At 36.8% G+C, this 25,927-nt stretch overlaps 1 protein-coding gene across 4 annotated transcripts; it reads right to left on the bottom strand.

Moving 5' to 3' along the window:
• Positions 1 to 3,357: 3,357 nt before the first annotated feature.
• LOC139983064 (uncharacterized) lies at positions 3,358 to 24,013 on the bottom strand. 4 transcript variants are annotated; one of them, XR_011798491.1, is made up of 3 exons: positions 23,707 to 23,989; positions 15,861 to 21,057; positions 9,963 to 12,385 (listed from the first exon to the last, which is right to left on the bottom strand). XR_011798491.1 is itself a non-coding variant. In XM_071996404.1 (3 exons), exons 1-3 carry the CDS (start codon positions 23,729 to 23,731, stop codon positions 11,380 to 11,382), a joined length of 1,206 nt encoding a protein of 401 aa, XP_071852505.1. In that variant the 5' UTR covers positions 23,732 to 24,013; the 3' UTR covers positions 9,963 to 11,379. The 4 variants fall into 4 exon arrangements, 3 of the variants coding, with proteins under 3 accessions (XP_071852507.1, XP_071852506.1, XP_071852505.1); XM_071996404.1 differs by having other exon boundaries at positions 15,861 to 16,035; positions 23,707 to 24,013; XM_071996406.1 differs by lacking the exons at positions 9,963 to 12,385; positions 23,707 to 23,989 and adding an exon at positions 3,358 to 4,409 and having other exon boundaries at positions 15,861 to 16,718.
• Between the last annotated feature and the right edge of the window lie 1,914 nt (positions 24,014 to 25,927).

Genomic DNA, 25,927 nt, shown 5'->3' on the forward strand with positions numbered 1-25,927 from the left:
AAATTGAATTTGAGATATCTGAAATTGAATTCGAGATATCTTGAAATGAATTCGAGATATCTCGAATTCAATTTCAGATATCTGAAATTCTCTGGTATTTCGAGATATCTGAAATTGATTTTAAGATATCTGCAATTATTTGTAGATATCTGAAATAAATTGGAGATATCTGAAATTGAATTTGAGATATCTGAAATTGATTTTAAGATATCTGCAATTATTTGTAGATATCTGTAATACATTTGAGATATCTGAAATTTAATTTGAGATATCTGAAATTCCTTATTAAATGTTAAAACGGCTTTCCATAGGGGCGAGGGGTTTACTCACATTATATTGAAAACAGTTAATAATCGAGCATATACAACGATCATTAATATACCAATCGGTTATATGTTCTTTTAGTTTGTACAGAACTCTATCGTAATAATTACCGTATGTCGTAATATTGCTGTATACGTATGGAAATGGTTATCTTTTTGAAGGTATAGTTAAAGAAACGTTTGCATGTTAATAAAACAAAGAATAATATTAATTTAAAGTTGTTTATAAACGCAGAATATTTATGCCTCAGATATTTCATTATTACGGCGATTTAATTGACCAATACGAATTGGTACGCTGGTACTCTGCAGTGTTACAATATCTGCACGGTACGGTGATTTTGTTATGACTTATATATATATTGTAGTGGTTTCAGGGTGGTGAGAAAGTAGATTTTGTTCACACAAATTTGTTTAAACCCATTGTAGTATATATGACCTTAATGAAAGAGCCTTATGTAGTCTTTGTAATCTGTACTCCTGAGAATCTGTAAGTGTTAATAAAAAGACCTAATGAGTCATTAAGAATAAGTGTCATAAGCGTATCTTATCTTGATTTAAAAGCCTGGGAAAGTTTGACTGCATGCTCTTATCTTATTATTAGTCCTGGGAAAGTTTCATTGTATGCATGTGCTTATATTATTCTTTGTAAAAGGTGCGAAGACAGCCAGCTTAGCTTATCACGATTGGTGGTCAGTAGCTGGGCATGGGTCTGTTTAAATAGGGATGTAGTCAGTGGCCAGAAGCCAGTCTTATCCCAGTTGCAAGTTGCCAGCTACCATTTAGTTTGCTACTCTAGCAGTTCTCTGCAGTTATCATTTTTTAAGTCTGTGTCACTCGCTCAGTTGTTTAGTTGTTAGTTGTAGGTTGTCAGCTGTTAGTAATTATTCAGTCATTCTTGTTTACCTTGTTGTTATTTAGCCTTTTTAAGTCAGTGCCTTGCATTAATAAAGAGAAGCCAACTTTAATAGCTGTGTTTCGTGACTTATTTTGGAGCTACAATGTTTTTCTTTGAACAGTCAACTTTTCTGTGAAAGTTTCCTTAATTTACGGTGGAAAATTCCGTTAAACTTTCTTGTCGAAGTCTCAAAGTATCTTTGCAATTTGAGAGAGAGAGAGATGTTAGTTGGTTTAATTCAAGGTGTTAAAATTCTGGAGTCTGCGTGGTTGCTGCAAGTCTATACCGTTAGTAATATAGCTTAGGTAAACCTGTGTAAAGTCAAAGGTATGCTTACTAAAGTGAACTTATTGTTTTAATAAATCTCGCCTTGTTGTTTATGAGCCTTGCTATTTCAACCACTTTGAGACAACTTTCTAATATTAATATCACTCTACATTCTGGCCACAAACATTATGTTTTGAGAAAATGGAACTTTTAAGTAAAGTCACCCAAGAAAGAATCTGGGCACGCCAAAACAAACTTTTTGACTGATCCTCTCTCAGCCGTATTCCCATTACATCGAGACTGTGACTGTGTGTTCATCGCCTAATAATTATCACAGAGTTCCTTACAAAGAATACCTCTTAAGAAATACCAATGGCAGCTTGACCGGTTCGTAACGTTTATCTGATAGAAAGAGGGTATTCTCGCTGTCCACACTGTCAATATAAGACTGTGATTTGAAACGGAACAAGAAAGTCAACAGTATCGACAGCGTGTCATTATAACTAGGTCACGTGGTTATTCACAGAAAACGTGGACCGCAAACAAAGCAAACTAATAGAGAAACTGGTTCAATGAAGACAATTGTACAGTGACCGACCCATGCATATACTGCAACGTTGCTAACGCCTTAAAGGCATTGAAGACTCGCCCCAAACCGTGTGCCGCGCTCTGAAAAAAGTTAACTTTCCGTCGCTTGCAAATGACGTTTTCTTCTTGTCGCTACAAAATGTAGACAGTAATGAAACGTGTTACCCTGTTATCTTTTATCTAGACCTGAGATGTCCACGCTGCTATGTACACTGTGTTGTGGGTATTGACCGTAGCTGTACGTATGACTGTACACTGGTGTCTAACACTTTAGTTACACCTCATTCGAATCTAAACCCCCCGGACAATTACCCCCGAGGACAATTATCCCCAATCCCCGGCAATTAGCTCCGGGACAACTCCACAAGTGCAAATACACTGGCACAGATACCTCACCCAGGTTACTACCCGAACTAAACGTCATATCGCCCTCAGCTAGATTTAGTCGGTAAGTACGTTGATGCCAGATAAAGTGATATTTCTACTTAGTCAGTCAGTGTTCGCACAACAGGCGCTTATCCGGGGGGGGGGGGTGTTGGGGGCGCGCGTACCCGGGTAAGAAAAAGAGGAGAGAATAAAAAGAGTGAAGAAAAACAGGTAAAAAGAGGGGGGAAAGAGGAGGAGGGAGCGGAAGGAGAGGAAGGAAGGGAAAAGAAAAAGAAGAGAGAAAAAGGAGGGAGCAGAAGAAAAACGCCAGACACCGGGGAGAGAAAGAGGAACAGTGACATAATAACATTTATTATATACACAGGGTAGCCAGAGACAAAGTTAAAAAACAAACACAAAACAAGATTAACTTTAACTGATGTTGTAAATGAAATATGTTGCGGCGGAACCGAAAGAAATGTTTATGTTTCAAAGTTTATATCTCAAAATATGTAATATATATGCAAGAAAGTAGAAACTTAGTACTTACAATTCCATATATTATCTTAATCATCATTGGCAGCATAAAAAAGATATTACTATTATTAATATTATAATATAATTATTATTTTGGCAGCTGACGAATGTGCAGTGAACATATACATAGGTGAGTAGAAGTGAAATTTGACTAACAAAACTCAAGCCTCTCTGTCCTAACCTCAAGCAGAAGTTAGGACACATTTTAGTGTAGTCCCGTTACAATATAATACAGACAAAGGTTCCAAACACACAGTTTATTTATTATCTCACAACAACTTGTGAAAGAAATTTGATACTATTCCGTACAACACAAGCTGCTGATATTATAAGCAAGCCCTACTTGGAACACTCCCACCCCATCCCCACCCCCCCCCACACTCACACATATCATCCCCTAATCGCCTCCTTTCTTTGGAGTTTAATTTGTAACCTCTTTGTATTTTGCTAGAATTTCCTTCTGTTGATAAAATATTTCTTTTGCTCTTTGATAAAGGAGAATATCAAATTGAAGTAAATTCATAACCTCCTCGTCCTCCATAAGTTGTCGTTTTGCGTCTTCCTTGAGTGTGTCCTGCTTCGTATGAGTTATATTGTCGTATTTGCCTTTCATTACGTGTAAACCGGTACACGTTTTCGTAAATGGTAATCCGTAAACAAACTCTAATATTTCATAAGTAGTCTCCAGGTCCTCCGTTATACCAATGACAGAAATATGCCTATCCATGTTATCAATGATGCTCTGTAAAAACCCGTCGACGAGACGCCATCCCTTTGCTTCTACAATAGAACTTCTTTGCTCTTTGCAAATCTCTTGCGAATTTTCTTTCTCCTCAAATCGCCATTCGTTTGCAAACCCGTGCAATGTCACTGACCCTACTAACTTCATCCACTCTGTTATATTATTATTGAGAGCTTTAGCGTATCCACTGTTTGTGTGTCCCTTTTTTGTTGCTATCTGTCGATTAAAGAAGTAATTAGACACTGCCCTATCTAACGGATCTCTGAAGATTGCAAAATTTGAACAGTTTCTCCTGGTAATTCTTTCTTGAATAAAATCACATAACCCAAGCGTACCATGTCCTCTTACGATCGGGTGAGGAAGAGACACATTAATAAAGTACGAACTTCTGTCCATCATTTCTCGCTTGTTTTTACAATTTGAACCTCCGTGAAACGTCTCAGGCATGTTTAATTGTTTCATCATATTAATCATGCAATGTCCAACGGTAGATCCTCCAGCTTTTTGAATATGCCAGAAATTGATGATGGATTGGTTGAAATCCCTTCGCCTGCTCTCATGTAAGAAATAATTTGGTAATTTGTTACATGTATTTAACTTGCTGTGTACAACGTGGCATTCTTCCCTCGTCGATGGCAGTTGCACGTGGTCGGATTTCGTTATAGTTAAAGGTGATGTTGGGAATAGCCTGCCAAAAAAAAAAAAAAAGAATAATTAAACTTAAATCGAAGGAACGTTTTATCATATAGCGTTTACTTATCGCTGAAGAATATAACAAATACAGAATTACTAATGGTGACTCAATATATTGCATCTTTTTTCTTTACTTTCGTCACTCCTTATTGATAGTCTTGTAAATTTACTCAGCTTCTGCGCAATCAATTTCTAAAAGGGATTTTTTTTGACCAAATCCCTGCAGGCTAAAAAACTCAAACGTTAACATTACAAGTTGGATCAATTTGACAAAAGTAAACACCATATATACTCCCAACTAGTCGTTGCCAACACCACGCGTACAAACTGACAATAGCTATGGCCACGTACAGACGTGCTATAGATGTCACGTATCAATTGATTGTGTTCCACTTAAATTTGTTTTGCAAACTTACAGTTAAACTGACCGCCTACTCTAGCCTTCCAATGCAATTTTAGTTGTGTTACAGTGTTAATTACATTTATATAGTCTTTTTTTTTTGGGGGGGGGGGGGGTTATAGTCCATGCGCGACGTGAGAGATTGTCTGTCCGCAACATAATTTGTTTCGTCAACGATGTACAATAGAATCAGTGTAGCGTGGTGTTGACAAAATTGTATTTCCTTAATAAATATAAATATCAATGTATATTAAATAAATATTGTTTCAGATATCTAACTAAATATTGTAAACGAAGAATTTAAGTGACCTTCTTGAATTGTTGCAGAATATTAAAACAGACTCGAAAACTTTTTTGTTTTCATCTCATGATATGTTGTAATTCGTTGAAAATTTGACACAGTAACGGTCGGTAGTGGTAATAATAAGTGTTCACTCGTGAGTAGCGCGTCCCGCGGTGAGGAGGAACATCCATGGTGGAATAATCGAGGGTGATCAGAAGTCCATATCAGGGGAGTGGGGGGCTTGAGGGTCAAAAGCTGACCGTGTGTATATTATCTAAGTGTGTGTTTGTGTCTGCTAGAGCGATAATTCTCAAAACTCCTATACGCCGCTGATCCGATTTTTCGTCGAACTTGCCAGGAAAGTGCCCATGAAAAGGAACTTGTGTTAAATCCTCAGAAAGAAAGGCCGGAGGTGAAATAAATCAAAATGGTGAAATATTGAATTGACATTACACATTCACAGGTATAGTGACTAATGTCATGGTTATTCAAATATATGTAATTAACATGGTAACTAAGAATAAAGGTCACGTGGTCACAGGTCAAATGTTTATATTAGTTCATAATGTTCTTAAACGCCCTGCCAGATATTCTTTTCAATCATAAAGGATTGGTTCAGGTGTCTGACATGTGTATGTTGTATGAAAGAGCTCAAAAAGGCAAAAAGAAACTACCATGATAGCATGCTCTGTTTAGGAGATATCACGCTTTGAAGATAAAATAAATTTCTTTGAAAATGACTGGTGTAGAAAGACTAACTGTGAGGGTGTGATGTCTTATCCTTACTTTCTTAACATGTGTGAATATATTTCAATAAAAATTAAATACATATTTTTCACAAATCTGACAAAATATAATCAAAATTTCTTCAGATGTTAAATCTCTGATACTTCCCTTGACAAATATGAGATCCACATGACATGTTTTGGTTGTAAGTCATAAAATCTCACAAAACATTTTAGTAAAATAACAAAGACTTTTCAGAAATGTGAGGATGTGACATCACAACTAGTCTGTTTTCAGCAGTTTCTACACAATCAGATAGAACTTTAAACTTGAATATCTCCATAACAGAATAAGATATTTGAACAGTTTTTTCACCATTGTGTTTCTTTTATTGTCTTCTTTCATATAGCATAAACATGTATGACAAATGAACCAATCCTTTGAAGGGTGTGAAGACTCGCGCAAAAAGAAACGTCTAATGCCGGTAATCTGACCTAGTTTCGAATGAGGTGTTACAGAAGTGTTAGACACCACCATCGATCCCAGAAAATACACACACACAGCTTACTACTGTCGGTAATCTCGAACAACTAAAATCTAACACTGTATTCGTCATGTTCTTATCATCATGCTATATTATCATGCTTATAGAAGTACCGTATGCTTATCATTATACATCTATCAACATGCTTATATCGCCGTGTTTACAGCATCATGCGATATCATCATGCAATATCATTATGTTCATATCATCATGCTTATATCATCATGTTATATCATCATGCTTTACATCATCATGCTATAACATCATGCTATATTGTTATGTTTATATCATCATGCTCATATCATCATGTTTATATCATCATGTTGTATCATCATCTTATATAATCATGCTTACATCATCATGATATATCATCATGCTATAACATCATGCTATATTGTTATGTTTATATCATCATGCTCATATCATCATGTTTATATCATCATCTTATATCATCATGCTTACATCATCGTGATATATCATCATGCTATAACATCATGCTATATTGTTATGTTTATATCATCATGCTCATATTATTATGTTATATCATCATGCTCATATCATCATGTTTATATCATCATCTTATCTCATCATGCTTTATATCATCATGATATATCATGATGCTATAACATCATGCTATATTGTTATGTTTATATCATCATGCTCATATCATCATGTTTATATCATCATCTTATATAATCATGATACATCATCATGCTATAACATCCGATGCTATATTGTTATGTTTATATCATCATGATATATCATGATGCTATAACATCATGCTATATTGTTTTGTTTATATCATCATGCTTATATCATCATGTTATTTCATCATGTCTATATCATTAAAGTATATCATTTGACGTACTCAGTTGTTTTGCTTCATCCTGTCGTCGTATACTGTCTCGTCGATTTACACTTAAAGAAGCATTACAGAGATAGGCCGAACATATTTAAAGTTGAACAGCCTTAAAAACAAATAGCATATAGAGCTATATATTACTGACTTAAAAGCTATATATTACTGACTTAAACATTTTTCTTGAGCTATGATTGTTGATGTTGAAATATATTATGATGTTGTTAACCTGTTTTTGCTTCTGGCAACATTCGATGCCGAGAGACGACAGTAACTGACGATATGTTATATAAGTTATTAATTTAAAATCCCCCGGGTCAAATCTGAAACACGCCTGTTCTTTGTAAGTGCGGCAAAATCGCTATGATTTAAACGATAGTTATTATGTAACCCCAAAGGCAGCAACCTCGCCACTCAAGTAAGGGAGTGGACAAAACAAATGACACACCAACGAGACTACAATTCTGCCTAAAGCCACGCATGCACCCACCCCCGTGAAAGAGAGACCAGACCAGCACATAGGCCGAATGTACAATTGTCCAAAAATTATGTCTTTACCTGTGAGCTTGACCTGATGAATTCGAATTAGGTTGATTTCTAGCGTCTCTTCGGCCCGAAGGTACCTCGAATCCAATCCACCAAATCAAGCATATGATGAACAATATAACCAAGGCGTATTTCAAGTATTTCCTACGTGCCATGTCTTTAACTGCTTGATTTCTATATATAATATTGTTAAGTATTGTTACGAGTTTGGACCATTCTTTCTCCAGCACACTCGCACAGTTCGCAACTGGTGTAGTTTGCTGACTAATTCTCAGATACAGAATCAAGATCTCGGACCGATCATAGGCACTTGCAATTCAAAACCACACAAAACACCATATCAGTGAAGCATGGGATTACCATGCTGTGTGTGTTTCCTTGTTCAATAGACTTGCAAAATTTCCTTAGATATCCAGTGTTTGCCTTCCGCAATGGTACGGTGGGACAAGAAAAGGACTGAGCAGTCATCCATGAAGGGGATTGGCTCTCAACTAAAGGATTTGGCTATTGAAGCTGCATTTAAGGGTTTGGGTTTGAATGGAAGTTTGTGGATTTGAAAACCGTGTCTTCTACTTTCTAAAAAAAAGGGGGAATTCCAGCCGACCAATTACGTGATATGTTTAAGTATCGAGGTCGTTTTTCGGCCTTTTGGCTAAGGTCATGTGTAGTATCTGTTCCCTTTCGAGGGGAATGGTGATACACACCCGACAATTATCACACAGTCACAGTCCCGTTGCAAGGGTACTGGGGTTGAGAGCGGATCAGTCGTTCGGTAGTTTGGTTTTCATGTCCAGCTTCTTTCCTTTGCGACTTTTTCTTAAAATGTATATTCCATTCCATAAGCCCAGTTTCTATCATGGCCGTAACTTTTCTTAAAAAGTTACTCTTCAATATGTTCTCAGCCATCATTCTATGGCTACAGTTTTTCTTGGTGCTCGTTTAGGGTCACAAGTAGACCGCTTAATAAGGATTCTTTACTGGGTGGGGGAGTGGGAGGTGAGGATAAGTGATGGGACCAGTCCCAAAAATCGGAATCGGATAAGTGTCTCCACGGTTCGGTCGGTCTCCCGGGTACCCCGTTCATTAAGCATTCTACCTAAAACCCAATTCGGCCTATCCTATAGGCCTATTGATAATACTCATATAGACAAGGCGGGCCTTGAGCTTATACTAAAGGCCTATAAATAATACGCATATAGGCAAGACGGGCCTTGAGCCTATACTATAGGCCTCTTAATACTACGCATTTAGGCAAGGCGGGCCTTGAGCCTATACTATAGGCCTATAAATAATACGCATATAGGCAAGGCGGGCCTTGAGCCTATACTATAGGCCTATTAATAATACGCATATTGGCAAGGCGGGCCTTGAGCCTATACTATAGGCCTATTAATAATACGCATATAGACAAGACGGGCCTTGAGCCTATACTATAGGCCTATTAATACTACGCAAAGAGAAAAGGCGGGCCTTGAGCCTATACTATAGGCCTATTAATACTACGCAAAAAGAAAAGGCGGGCCTTGAGCCTATACTATAGGCCTATTAATAATATGTATATAGGCAAGGCGGGCCTTGAGTCACACGATGGTAAGACTCAGGGCCGGGTTATGTTTGTGAGAGGCCCGGGGCAATCATTTTGTGGGAAGTTGAAGTTGAAGGTTTACAGTCTTGTATGAGGCTAATGCCTCCTCACACGACTTTACAACCTAACCCCTGGTCATTGGTAACTTGTCACACCCACACACCAAAGTGTGCACAATTCGATCAATCTCTCCTGGGGCACCACAGTGCACCACAACCACGTGTCCCCCGGGGGACTTCCCATAGGGTGCAGCCACAAACCGGCGCAGGCAACTATATTTACAAGTTACCTCGCAGGTCCCCATTTATACACCTGGGTGAAGAGAGGCAATGGAGATAAAGCGCCTTGCCCAAGGACACAACGCAATGATCTGGCCAGGGCGTAATGTAATGTAAGTGTAATCCTTAGATCACAAGTCCACTGCCTTAACCACTTGACCACAACGCCCTCCACAGGGAAGTCCCCTATATTTCAACGAGATATATTGTTACTAATGGATAACGCCGGATGTATTCACAAAAGACATCAATTTTCACAAGGTGGATATGATAGCTATCATTCTAGAATGAGTTAAAGAAATCAACACACAGAAAAACAAGAAAATATCCAGTCTGTTGGGGTATATTTGGTTAAATTTGCTAAAATTAATAAATATGTGACAACAGTTACAGTATATGTTGCAACCAGAACTTTCTCACAAGAAAGTTAGGGGGGCGAGGAAGGGGGATGTTCAACATTAAAGCAACTTTCCCCAAACATCCTCTTCTATCGAGTAATTTAGTAATGTGAACAAAAGTAGTCTATGATTTTATGCGTTCATCCAATACACTACCGTATTGCAGGTATGAGCTACACAGACACTTAATGTCTTAAATTCCACAGGGTTAACACAAAACAAGGGTCACCTGTACAATACTCATTTTCAAAAACAGTACAATGTAATAACATACGTAACGCAAGGTTAGCTCATAAACAGTGCTCATATTTTGGGGGCCATGTAATACAAACATAAATCTGTTATATCATCCCAGAGTTGAATGATTCCAAGATGGGAGACTATTTAATCTGAAACAACTACGGTAAAAGTAGTGGATATCTTTTCTCTTTCGTTTCCGTACTAATTGTTTAACACTTCCTTCACTTTCGTTGTATTTACATTTATGTTAGTAACTATCTGCTGTTTAACCTGTATATTGAGGAGTAACAATGAAATGAATGGAATGGAATGGAATGGAATGGAATGGAATGGAATGGAATGGAATGGGATGGGATGGGATGGGATGGAATGGGATGGGATGGGATGGGATGGGATGGGATGGGATGGAATGCAATGGAATGCAATGGAATGCAATGGAATGCAATGGAATGCAACGAAACGAAACGACACGAAATGCAACGCAATGCAACGCGATGAAACGCGATGCAACGCAACGCAACGCAACGCAGTGAAGTGAAGTGAAGTGAAGTGAAGTAAAGTAAAGTAAAGTAAAGTAAAGTAAAGTAAAGTAAAGTAAAGTAAAGTGAAGTAAAGTAAAGTGAAGTGAAGTGAAGTGAAGTGAAGTGAAGTGAAGTGAAGTGAAGTGAAGTGAAGTGAATTAAAGTGAAGTGAAGTGAAGTGAAGTAAAGTAAAGTAAAGTAAAGTAAAGTAAAGTAAAGTAAAGTAAAGTAAAGTAAAGTAAAGTAAAGTAAAGTAAAGTAAAGTAAAGTGAAGTGAAGTGAAGTGAAGTGAAGTGAAGTGAAGTGAAGTGAAGTGAAGTGAAGTGAAGTGAAGTGAAGTGAAGTGAAGTGAAGTGAAGTGAAGTGAAGTGAAGTGAAGTGAAGTGAAGTGAAGTGAAGTGAAGTGAAATGAAATGAAATGTAAAGAGTACACATGTTGCTGTCGCGCTGAACAAAAGTAAAGATATCTTTAAAATCTTATCACTTCACAGTTAAGTGTGATAGAGACATGGAACTATTTATTCTAACATAACGCTTATGATATCTTCAGGCAAACTGATTCCTTCTTCTTCTTCGTGTTCGTACTTATTTGTATAGCTGTTTATATTTCTCTAGAATTTTCTTCTGTTGATAAAATATTTCTTTTGCTCTTTGATAAAGGAGAATATCAAATTGAAGTAAATTCATAATCTCCTCGTCCTCCATAAGTTGTCGTTTTGCGTCTTCCTTGAGTGTTTTCTGATTCATGTGAGTTGTATTATCGTATATGCCTTTCATTACGTGTAAACCGGGACACGTTTTCGTAAATGGTAATCCGTAAACCTCCTCTAATATTTCATAAGTAGTTTCCAGGTCCTCCATTATACCAATGACAGAAAAATGCCTATCCATGTTATCAATGATGCTCTGTAGAAACCCGTCGACGAGGCGCCATCCGCTTGCAATAGAACTTCTTTGCTGTTTGCAAATCTCTTGCGAATTTCCTCTCTCCTCAAACAGCCATTCGTTTGCAAATCCGTGCAATGTCACTGACCCTACTAGCTTCATCCACTCTGTTATATTATTATTGAGAGCTTTAGCGTATCCACTGTATGTTTTTCCCTTTCTTGACGCTATCTGTCGATTAAAGAAGTAATGAGACACTGCCCTATCTAATGGATCTCTGAAGACTGCAAAATTAGAGCAGTTTCTCTTGGTAATTTTTTCATGAATAAAATCACATAACCCTAGCGTACCATGTCCTCTTATGATCGGGTGACGAATAGACAAATTACTAAAGTACGAACTTCTCTCAACCATTTCTAGTTTGGCTTTACAATTTGAATTTCCGTGAAACGTCGGAGGCAATTTTGCTTGTTTGATCATATTCATCATGCAATGCGCAACGGTAGATCCTCCAGCTTTTTGAATGTGCCAGAAGTTTATAATGGATTGGTTGAAATCTCTTTGCCTGCTCTCATGTAAGAAATAATTTGGTAACTTGTTACATGTATTTAACTTGCTGTGTACAACGTGGCATTCTTCCCTCGGTGTGACGTCTTTCAAGGAAGCGGATTTCGTCATATTTACAGCTGCTGATTCGTTCAATAATCTGTACGGGTAAAAAAACAAAAAAACAACGACTACACTTAACCCGAATGATCTATTAATCACAAAAGGATTTCTCATAGATATTTATCTATCGTGGTGGAATAATAAGGACATCACACTCGTTTTTGTTAGCGTTCTATTTTATTACAATCTATCTTCATCCAAATTGACTTAAAGTTGCTCTTTTTATAATCAATTTTACGGGATTTTTGTTGTTGTAAAATGGAACATTATAATGAAGTGTTTTAGTGAAGGCCATGACAAACCTTTAATCACAACATTTCAGCACTGGCAAGATACAGATGTAAACGTTCTAAATCAAATCTACAGTATGAAATGTGTATCCCCAAAAGGAAATGAGAGCTATGTTGAAGAATTAAGCATGGATACTCTCAGGCGCGTAACCAAGGGGGGGGGGGGGCTGAAAGGGATACCGCTCCCTCCCCCCTTGAGCATATTTTTTTGTATGTTTTTATGATATCGCTAGTAAATTCAAAATAGAAAAGGCTTAGATGCAACTTACAAGGCCTGGGAAGTGCCATTTCCAGCGATCTGGGAGGCATTTTCTGCCACAATTTTCTTGTACGCTTCGCGCCAAACATCATGGTGGCGCTACGCTTAGATAGTTTTCATACCGAATCTACGGCTCTGATAGTTTGCCTACAGGTTCGCCCCTCTCTTGGCAAATTTCTCGCTACACACCTGGATACACACAAGATGAGTGACCCTGATTATAATTCACAGGTTGACATTGCAACGGTCATACCTGCTTTGTCACAAGGTTTTCTAGTCGTAATGCGTTAGGTTGACATGTAATATCGATGTTTGAATTGTCGAATGAGAACTTGATAACCTGATAGTTGTGTTCCCTATAAGCGTCCTCTGCCGTGGAAGCAGTTATTGTATTCATTGATATATTTCAAAGTTATATGTGTTTTTGATTGTTTCACATTTCAAGACATGTTAAATGTGTATATAATATTATCAACATTTACTAATTTAATACTACCACGTACATGTTCCTTTGACTATGTTATATCCTACTTGTTGAATGATTTTATGCTAACATTGGTAAGCAGTGCAGATCCTTACGAGTTTAGTAATAACAACCTTTTTTTTTGGGGGGGGGGGGAATGACTGTCTGCCGGTGCGGGCCAAAGGCTTTGAGTGGCCTACAGCGTGTCTGTATGCTGCCGTGCTGGGCGAATCTAACAGTTATAGTAAATTCTATATAGTTTGCGATCCGTGTCATAGTCATTGCTGACTGTGCAATCCGCGGTCCCCCTAACAATTTAGCAACGTCTGTGAGTCTGTATACATATTTTTCCCTTTCGGAAAACCAAAAATGGATATTGGTCTTAACAAAATCTCAGATTCCGTAATCTCTGAAATTCGTCACTATTGCCAACCTCCAAGCAATTTGATTTAACTTGTTAGGCCTGTAGGATAATGTGATTCATTTCAACACTAACCGTAATACTAATTTAAAATTAAACATATTTACCAAATATAGATATAGCAATAGTATTTCAATGTACAATCCGTGGTTCTACTTGAAAAATATTTCGTTATGTCTGGTTGCACTTTAACAATATGTTAGTTAAAATTCTGCATAGTTGGAGCAACCTTTATATATATATATACTCACAAACACAAACACCCGCACTTATGTATATATATATATATATATATATATATATATATATATATATACTCACAAACACACACACACACCCGCACTATATATATATATATATATGAACTATGTGTGTTGATATATATATATATATATATATGTATATATATATATATATATATGTATATATATATATATATACATATATATATACATATATATATATATATATATACACATATATATATACACATATATATATACACTGCCTACATGTCAGTTAACAAAGACAAAAATTAAAACGAGAGGCCAAACAGAACATTTGTTACGATATATCTGTGAAATAAACATATCGACGAATAAAACCCGAGAGATGTAATGCTATTAAGTATATGAAGCTGCCATGCCTTGAATTCTTGTCCATGATTTATTCTGTCAATGGTGTAAATAACGAACACAGTATATATATATATATATATATATATATATATATATATATATATATATATATATATATAAAGTATACTACATTGTATCACAAGTGATCTGTATGTAAGTATAAAGATAAAATTTCGTAGTCTTAAGGTGGACAACACTATATATGGACCAAACTCTATGTGGATTCTTTGTATTTGGGGAGTAGTTGGTTACTTTTGATTCTGCTTGAAAATCATAATATGCCGATGATTTTTTAAAACAGTCTAGAATGGAGGTTATGTTATAATTATGAGGATATTAATTAGGTGGCTGTTCTTTCCCGGATAACTTACATCTACCCTTTTTATACCTTACATTATCGATTTATATATTTTTATATCATGTTTGTATGTATTTTACTGTAAAGCGCCTTAGAGCAATTTCTGATTGGATAAGGCGCAATAGAAATTTTATGTAATAATAAATAATAAATAAATCTAACCTAGGACAATATTGGAAAAAAAATTAACCTGTTAAAAAAATTGTATTGGCCGTCTGCGATACAACTATAGTATTATTGACATTAATTAACAACTGCTTTTGGAAGAAAAATTCATATTGTCGTGAGTCACATGTAAAATATATATTTTTTTTAAATCACGATATTTTCTTCATAAACCAAATAGAGTATAGTTAATCTAATGAGCTGAACTTTAAATTTTAAATAACAAGTTACATATCATCTTCATACGATACAATTATTCCCGATATTCTCAATGTTTTCTTTCTTTTTCCTCTTCATTTCGATACCTTTTTTAGAAAAGGTTAAAAATATGTAAAATAAAACTAAGAAGAGTAAGTAGGTAGAAATATATGCCCTTTCTGTAATAATATTGGTCAGGTTGTTAGCACTGCTACCGCAAAGATTACCTTTTCAACAGTGGCGGAGCTACTAGGGGTATTGGTCAGGGGGCGAGAATGGTCTGTAGCCTGGGCGCTTTCGACACTATCTAAGCGGAGCGCCACCTCAGGTTGGCGAGGAATAAAGATACTCCCTATAGATCGCCGGAAATGACCCTTTCCGGGCCTTGCTAATTTGCATATAAACGAAGAATAAATAGGTGTCATCGCCATTTTGTCAGAAAATTACACCAACAAAATGTGACAAATGTCAATAGGTATTTGAGAGCGCAATAAAAAAGTCAATAATCGCGAATAAGTCAAAAGTGGTAAAAAGCTGAAAAGGGCGCCAGCAGTCCATTTGAGTCCGTCAATTGGGGGGGGGGGCATCCGCCCCCTCTGACTGCATGGACGCTCCGCCACTGCTTTTCAATGCTTATCCCTCTATATTAAAAGGAGACAGACAAAACCGTGCATGAAGACTTTCTGATCAGAGACGGTTGTCGTATGTCTTTAACTTTACCTGTAAGACAGAGATAAACCTGCATGTCTGGCTTGATGTCTTCCGAATATTTGGTCCAAACGTAAATTACACCCAATCCACAGAATCAAGCATATAAAGGACACCACAATTGCGAATCGTCGACACCATGTTTTGATATACATGGTTTCTATACTGCTACAAATTCCGTAAGATACTGGGTGAGAAAATGTTAGGAAAAGTTATTAACAGTGTTGAAGCCTTCGTCACATAAAAACAAGCGTGGATATAGTCACTGACTAATATATAGAATCAATACTCGCTTGCACGTATAGTATATAACTGTATACTACAGAATCAAACGCGCATGAACAGAACGTATTAAAGTTGTTTCCATACTATGGTATGGTGCAACCAGTCAAGCGTGTAATGTTAGATATAAACTTACAATATATCTGTTCAATATATTCAATAAATCAACAATGGACCTACACTGATTCGCATTATCAGTACGCTAGATCACTGAAGGTTTATGCGGTTCTTTCTGTATTAACTCTTGAACTGAACTTGTTGTTACCTGTATAACCATTACGCACAGTTGCTTCTTGCTTTTAGTTATTAGGTGTTAAAGTAAACACTCTTCTTCCAATAGCTCTATTATGTATATGTTTCGTACCACAATCAATTGCTCCATTGACCTACACACTATATTGATCACTTTCCAAACAACGTGTCATACCCTACCATATGATATAGCTAGTGGCTTGGGCTATCACAGCACATTCAACTTTGGCCACCATGACCGTTTAGATTGGGAGATAGAAGAGGTCAAAGGTTAGCATAGTGCTCCCCAACCAGGGGCGTATCCAGGGGGCGCAACAGGCGCGCCCCCCCCCTATTGGCCGTCACCCAAAAAAAAAAGTTTAGCCAAAAAAAAAAAAAATTGATGACGACCTTTATGTGAGATGTCGGTGATCGCTCAACCCCCCCCCCCCTCCCCCCTCCCGTACGCTTTATTTTTTGTGTGCCAAAAAAAGGTTCTGGCGAAGTTCGGCGGCATAATAGTTTTAGAAACATAGATGGTAATTGTGTTTGTATTATCGCGTAGCACAGGGCGTGTATAAGGCCTCTGGGCTGCCTGAGGGAAGCCCATAATAGCTCCGTGCATAACACGTGAGGTTACTCTATCGAGGCAAAAATTTTCCACCCCTCCCCTTAGACCCATCCCCCAGGCCGGCGATCATTCATGCCTGACGCCCCCCCCCCCTTGTGGAAAATCCTGGATACGCCCCTGCCAACCCATCTGCATGACATCTCTCACTGCGGTATCTTCATGTTTCACCCAGATTTTCGCCAAAACGCCCAAAAATAACAACAGTAATAAATTAATTAATAAAAATGTGACAACAGTTACAGTATATGTTGCAACCAGAACTTTCTCACAAGAAAGTTAGGGGCGAGGAAGGGGGATGTTCAACATTAAAGCAACTTTCCCCGAACATCCTCTTCTATCGAGTAATTTAGAGGTAATGTGAACAAAAGTAGTCTATGATTTTATGCGTTCATCCAATACACTACCTACTGCAGGTATGAGCTACACAGACACTTAATGTCTTAAATTCCACAGGGTTAACACAAAACAAGGGATACCCGTACAATACTCAGGATCTAAAACAATACAATGTAATAACATACGTAACGCAAGGTTAGCTCATAAACAGTACTCATATTTTGGGGGTCATGTAATACAAACATAAATATGTAATATTTGATTTGATTTTCCACAGGTAATAAATATATACATATAAAAAGCCAATTCAGGCTTAACAATGTAAAGAAAAGAAAGAAAGAAAACAGTTTTCGCCACAGTGTTTGCAATATTTGATATAAGTTCACACCAAGTAAGTTTACTATCAATATATACTCCTAAAAACTTAATACTATGTACATGCTTGATAGGCTTACCATCCATTAAAATGTCTTTTTTTTTTCAAGAAAAAGATTTACTTTTATTGAAAAAAAAACGTAGCTGGTTTTATCAAGATTAAGAAGTGATAGCTTATTAGTTGCAAACCAGTCGTCAAATTGATTCAACTCCATGGATACTTTGTCATGTAAAGTATTCAAATTATTGGATTCGAAAAATATACTAGTGTCATCTGCAAATAAAATAGTTTCTGCAATATTAGAGATATGACAGATGTCATTGATATATATAATGAAAAGAAGTGGTCCTAATATTGAACCACGAGGAACACCACAGCGGATTTCAGCATAGTCAGACATGGTGTTCTTATACGAAGTATACTGTTAAACGTGTCGATAAGTAGCTGTCCATCCAGTTAAGGGTTGGTCCTCTAATACCGTAGAATGATAACTTGTTTAGGAGAATACGATGGTCAATGGTATCAGATGCTTTTGATAGGTCTAAGAATTTACCAATACATTCTTATCAAGGCTATCGTATAATTTATCAATGGCATCTGTCAGGGCAAGCTCAGTTGAGTGACCAGGGCGGAATCCATATTGTTCCTTGCAAAGTATGTCATTAGCATCGAGAAAATTGATTATTCTGTTGGACATGAGACGTTCGAGAATTTTGGAAAAACATGATAGAATAGAGATTGGTCGGTAGTTATCGTAGATATTGGATTCTCCTTTCTTAAAAATGGGTAAGACCTTAGCAACCTTCAGCTTGTCCGGGAATACCCCAGTGGTGAACGATATGTTACTGATATGAGTAAGAGGGGTGACAATGAAAGCCAGGTAATACCTGCTTAACAATATCTGGCCTGAAATCATCATACCCAGCTGCTTTCTTTGGCTTTAAGCAATGATTCGATACACGTAAAAGTTCCTCCTCCCTGACAGGGTAGGTGAAAATATAGTTTCGCGTACTATTATTGCTATACATATGGTTGTTTGATTTTGCGGTATGATTGATTTTGCTGGCAAGTGAGGGTCCAAGGTTAATGAAGAAATCGTTAAAGCCGTTTGCAATTTCTTGATCGTCGCTGGTTTCGTGATCGCCGTCTTTGAAAACAGATGGGTACGATGATTTCTTACGGTCTCACTCTAGAACCTCATTGATTACGCCCCAGGTATCATTTACATTATTGTTACTATCTTTGAATTTGTTATAAAAATATAACCTTTAAGAAAATCTTATTATGTGGTTTAACTTGTTTCGGTAAGCAACATAAATTTCTTTATTGCTATTTGTAGTAGCTTTTGAGTAAAGTCTGTAGGGATGGTTTTTTCTTTTAATAGATATTAGTATACCCTTAGTAATCCATGGATGTTTTCTCTTGCGCCTATTTCCTTTAGTTATTAATAGAATAAGAAAACACTTATTATAAGCAAGTTAAATTAAAAGTGTTCAAAAAATGAGTTGTATGCTGAATTAGCATCAACTTTAGTTAACACCTCATTCCATGTTTCCTTCTCAATGTCGTCGATAAATTCTGATATGTTGTGTCTGTTAAAATTTGCCAGAGTTGAGTGATTCCAAGATGTGAAACTATTTAATCTGAAACAACTACGGTAAAAGTCGTGGATATCTTTTCTCTTTCGTTTCCGTACTAATTGTTTAACACTTCCTTAGACTTGCGTTATATTTACATTTATGTCAGTAACTATCTACTGTTTAAACTGTATATTGAGGAGTAACAATGAAATGAAATGAAATGGAATGGAATGGAATGGAATGCAACGAAACGAAACGAAACGAAATGCAACGCAATGCAACGCGATGAAACGCGATGCAACGCAACGCAACGCAACGCAATGCAACGCAACGCAGTGAAGTGAAGTGAAGTGAAGTGAAGTAAAGTAAAGTAAAGTAAAGTAAAGTAAAGTAAAGTAAAGTAAAGTAAAGTAAAGTGAAGTGAAGTAAAGTAAAGTAAAGTAAAGTAAAGTAAAGTAAGTAAAGTGAAGTGAAGTGAAGTGAAGTGAAGTAAAGTAAAGTAAAGTAATGTAAAGTAAAGTAAAGTAAAGTGAAGTGAAGTGAAGTGAAGTGAAGTGAAGTGAAGTGGAGTGAAGTGAAGTGAAGTGAAGTGAAATGTAAAGAGTACACATGTTGCTGTCGCGCTGAACAAAAGTAAAAATATCTTTAACATCTTATCACTTCACAGTTAAGTGTGATAGAGACATGGAACTATTTATTCTAACATAACGCTTATGATATCTTCAGGCAAACTGATTCCTTCTTCTTCTTCGTGTTCGTACTTAATTGTATAGCTGTTTATATTTCTCTAGAATTTTCTTCTGTTGATAAAATATTTCTTTTGCTCTTTGATAAAGGAGAATATCAAATTGAAGAAAATTCATAATTTCCTCGTCCTCCATAAGTTGTCGTTTTGCGTCTTCCTTGAGTGTTTTCTGATTCATGTGAGTTGTATTATCGTATATGCCTTTCATTACGTGTAAACCGGGACACGTTTTCGTAAATGGTAATTCGTAAACAAACTCTAATATTTCATAAGTAGTTTCCAGGTCCTCCATTATACCAATGACAGAAAAATGCCTATCCATGTTATCAATGATGCTCTGTAAAAACCCGTCGACGAGGCGCCATCCATTTGCGTCTACTATAGAACTTCTTTGGTTTTTGCAAATCTCTTTCGAATTTGCTTTCTCCTCATATATCCATTCGTTTGCAAATCCGTGCAATGTCACTGACCCTACTAGCTTCATCCACTCTGTTATATTATGTCTGAGAGCTTTAGCGTATCCACTGTTTGTGTATCTCTTTCTTGATGCTATCTGTCGATTAAAGAAGTAATTAGACACTGCCCTATCTAATGGATCTCTGAAGACTGCAAAATTAGAGCAGTTCCTCTTGGTAATTTTTTCATGAATAAAATCACATAACCCTAGCGTACCATGTCCTCTTATGATCGGGTGACGAATAGACAAATTACTAAAGTACGAACTTCTGTCAACCATTTCTCGTTTGCCTTTACAATTTGAACCTCCGTGAAACGTCGGAGGCAATTTTAATTGTTTGATCATATTCATCATGCAATGCGCAACGGTAGATCCTCCAGCTTTTTGAATATGCCAAAAGTTTATGATGGATTGGTTGAAATCTCTTCGCCTGCTCTCATGTAAGAAATAATTTGGTAACTTGTTACATGTATTTAACTTGCTGTGTACTACGTGGCATTCTTCCCTCACTGTGACGTCTTTCAAGGAAGCGGATTTCGTCATATTTACAGCTGCTGATTCGTTCAATAATCTGTACGGGTAAAAAAACAAAAAACAACGACTACACTTAACCCGAATGATCTATTAATCACAAAAGGATTTCTCATAGATATTTATCTACCGTGGTGGAATAATAAAGACATCACACTCGTCTTTGTTAGCGTTTTATTTTATTACCATCTATCTTCATCCAAATTGACTTAAAGTTGCTCTTTTTACAATCATTTTTACGTGAGATATTTTTGTTTGTTTTGTGTAAATGGAGCATTATAAGGAAGTGATTTGTTGCAGGCCATGCAAAACTTTTAATCACAAAATTTCAGCACGGGCATGATACAGATGTAACGTTCTGAATCAAATCTGCAATTTTTATTTTTCTCTACTCTTAATTGTTACCGGTACATTCTTTCATAATTGTTATTTGTTATTTTTTGGTCGCTAGCTTGATAAACTACTATTGTTTTTCTAGTGTCCTGTTTATACTTTACCACTTTGTTCTATTGTTCTTATGTATAGCAAATAATTAAAATGAAATGAAATGTGCATCCCCAATAGGAAATGGGAGCGCTGTTGAAGAAATTAGCATGGATACATTCTAGATGAATGACCCTGATTCATTCACAGGTTGACATTGCAACGGTCATACCTGCTTTGTCACAGGGTTTTCTACTCGTAATACGTTAGGTTGACGTGTAATATCTAATTTTGAGTTGTCGAATGAGAACTTTATTACCTGATAGTTGTGTTCCCTATATACGTCTTTTGCCGTGGAAGCAGTTATTTTATTCATTGATATATGTTTTTGATTGTTTCACATTTCAAGACATGTGAAATGTGTATATAACATTATCAACATTTACTAATTTAATACTACCACGTACATGTTCCTTTGACTATGTTATATCCTAATTGTTGAATGATGTTATGCTAACATTGGTCAACAGTGCAGATCCTTACGAGTTTAGTAATAACAACTTTTGGTGTAAAATGACCGTCTGCCAGCGCGGGCCAAAGGCTTTGAGTGGCCTACAGCGTTTCTGTATGCTGCGGTGCTGGGCGAATCTAACAGTTATAGTAAATTCTATATAGTTTGCGATCCGCGTCATAGTCATTGCTAACTTTGCAATTCGCGGTCCCCCTAACAATTTAGCAACGTCTGTGAGTCTATATAGTTTTCCCTTTCGGAAAACCAAAAAGGGATATTAGTCTTAACAAAATCTCAGATTCCGTTTAGCTCTGAAATTCGTCAGTTTTACCAACCTCCAAGCAATTTGATTTAACTTGTTAGGCCTGTAGGATAATGTGATTCATTTCAACGCTTAACCGTTATACTAATTTACAAGTCAACATATTTACCGAATATAAATATAGCAATAGTATTTCAATGTACAATACGTGGATCTACTTGAAAAATACTTCGTTATGTCTGGTTGCACTTTAACAATATGTTAGTTAAAATTCTGCATAGTTGGAACAACCTTTATATATATATATATATATATGTATATATATATATATATATATATATATATATATATATATATATATATATATATATATATGTATATATATATATATATATATATATTATGTATATGTATATATATATATAATATATATATATATATACATACATATATATGTATATATATATATATACATATATATAGAGCAATTTCTGGTTGGATAAGGCGCTATAGAAATTTTGTATAATAATAAATAAATCTAACCTAGGACAATATTGGAAAAAAAAATTACCTGTGAAAACAATTGTATTGGCCGTCTGCGATGCATCTAGTATTAGTTACATTAATTAACAATTCATTTTGAAAGAAAAATTCGTAATGTCGCGAGTCTATTTATAATCATATGTAAAGTATATTTTAAAAAATCACGATATTTTCTTCATAAACCAAATAGAGTTAAACTAAAAAATCTAATGAGCTGAACTTTGTCAACTAAGTTTAAATAACATGATACCTCAAGTCATCTTAGTACGATACAATTATTCCCGATATTCTCAATGTTTTTTTTTTTCTTTTTCCTCTTGATTTCGATACCTTTTTTAGAAAAGGTTAAAAATATGTAAAACTAAGAAGAGTAAATAGGTAGAAAAATATGCCCTTTCTGTAATAATATTGGTCAGGTTGTTAGCACTGCTACTGCAAAGATTACCTTTTCAACAGTGGCGGAGCTAGGGGTATTGGTCAGGGGGCGAGAATGATCTGTAGGGGCGCTTTCGACACTATCTAAGCGGAGCGCCACCTCAGGTTGGCGCGGAATAAAGATACTCCCTAGATCGCCGGAAATGACCCTTTCCGGGCCTTGCTAATTTGCATATAAACGAAGAATAAATAGGTGTCATCGCCATTTTGTCAGAAAATTACACCAACAAAATGTGACAAATGTTAATAGGTATTTGAGAGCGCAATAAAAAAGTCAATAATCGCGAATATGTAAAAAGTGGTAAAAAGCTGAAAAGGGCTCCAGCAGTCCATTTGAGTCCGTCAGGGTGGGGGGGGGGGGTGGGGGGGGGGGGTGGGGCATCCGCCCCCTCTGACTGCATGGACGCTCCGCCACTGCTTTTCAATGCTTATCCCTCTATATTAAGCGGAGACATACAAGACCGTGCATGAAGACTTTCTGATCAGAGACGGTTGTCGTATGTCATTAACTTTACCTGTAAGACAGAGATAAACCTGCATGTCTGGCTTGATGTCTTCCGAATATTTGGTCCAAACGTAAATTACACCCAATCCACAGAATCAAGCATATAAAGGACACCACAATTGCGAATCGTCGACACCATGTTTTGATATGCATGGTTTCTATACTGCTACAAATTCCGTAAGATACTGGGTGTGAAAATGTTAGGAAAAGTTATTAACAGTGTTGAAGCCTTCGTCACATAAAACCAAGCGTATATCTAGCCACTGACTAATATATACAGAATCAAAATTCGCTTGAACGTATAGTATATAACTGTATACTAGAATCAAACGCGCATGGACAGAACGTATTAAAGTTGTTTCCATACTATGGTATGGTGCAACCAGTCAAGCGTGTAATGTTAGATATAAACTTACAATATATCTGTTCAATATATTCAATAAATCAACAATGGATCTACAGTGATTCGCATTATCAGTTCACTCGATCATTGAAGGTTTATGCGGTTCGTTTTGTATTAACTCTTGAACTGAACTTTCTGTTACCTGTATTACCATTACGCACAGTTGCTTCTTGCTTTAAGTTATTAGGTGTTAAAGTAAACACTCTTCTTCCAATAGCACTATTATGTATATATCTCGTACCACAATCAATTGCTCCATTATGAAAAGGTTAAATAGAACTGAAGCGTGCATCACTTACACACTATATTGGTCACTTTCCAAACGACGTGTCCTACCCACCATATGATAGCTAGTGGCTTGGGCTATCACAACACATTCAACTTTGGCCACCATGACCGCTTAGATTGGGAGATAGAAGAGGTCAAAGGTTAGCATAGTGCTCCCCAACCCATCTGCATGACACCTCTCACAGCGGTATCTTCATGTTTCACCCAGATTTTCGCCAAAACTCCAAAAAATAACAACAGCAGGTCACCATGGAACAGGGTTGTCCAACCTTTTGAAGGAGAGGGCCACATGGAATGATTATGATGAAGGAGGGGGCCGCATGAACCCTACGCTCGATTTTTCGATTTTTTGCCGGAAGCCCAAGGCAACAAAATGTGAGCGCGGAGCGCATTGATTTATTTTCCTTCCTGATAAAACAGATGAATAAAGTCCAGCCGCCCCCCCCTCCCCCCTCCGCTGAGAGAGTGTCACACAAACTAACCTGTATGCAGTTTTTTTGGACCCAGAAGGTTCGAATGATTGATTACATAGCTTCAAATTGTTATCAATAAAATCTGCTCACTAAAATTTCGCACCGTAGAGCATCGCCGGGCCGTAGGTTGGACAACCCTGCCATAGAACCTTGTTATTTTTAGGCTCACGTGCACTACTCTTAATTGTAGTGAAGTACCTGTATGTGCTGTCTTATATGGTAACTTGACGTACAGTTTGTTGTTTAAAACTCGTGAGGCTTATAAGTGCAGGTGCAGGGGTAGGAGGGAAACAACCGTAACCATGGCCCAAATTCTTCCCCGTTTAATGCAAAACTGCCCCGATTTTTAAGTATTTGCCTCGACTTATGATCGGCAGTGGGAGCCATCATCCCGACCCTATTTGCTCACACAATTTCAAAAAATGGTCAAATTTCATATCTTGACAGATTAATATGTATGTATGTATGTTAGATCCTCCTGCAAGCAGGAACTCGCGAAGAAGCATCATTGGCTTATCAAAGCCGCAAGCTGACCGAAGTCAGTCTCTTTCATTCATATTTAACGTCAATGATGATGAATTGTTAATTGTCAACAACTCTGTAACTGGACGACATATATTCATTAATCTGGGAGTGACTCGAACTGGGGGCCTTATGATTGAAAGGCACCGGCGTTAACCACTGAGCTAACACTCCGAGCTAACACTCTAATATGTGCGAATGTTGTCAATCAAATATCCCTGTGTTGTCACTTTAATACTTCCGTATGTAGGGAGGGAAACGTGACCTAATTCGGTGTAAACATAGATATTGAGATCACGGAGGGGGTGGGGGGCGGCGGCAGCTAAAACACTCTCTGCGTGAAAATGAATATATATTTATTCATACTTTGGGCATATGCCTTGAAGGACTTTTCTTATTTTGTCCGGTTTTTTAGAATTGAATTTCATTGATATAGGCTCATGCATACACGTACGAAACAGGAAGTACCGATCACACATTTTGTGGCGTCAAATGGACTTTACATGAACTTTACCAGCGAGTTTGTGTGCAAATATTTACCGATA

Source organism: Apostichopus japonicus, chromosome 16, assembly GCF_037975245.1.
Source record: "Apostichopus japonicus isolate 1M-3 chromosome 16, ASM3797524v1, whole genome shotgun sequence".
Classification (NCBI taxonomy): domain Eukaryota; kingdom Metazoa; phylum Echinodermata; class Holothuroidea; order Aspidochirotida; family Stichopodidae; genus Apostichopus; species Apostichopus japonicus.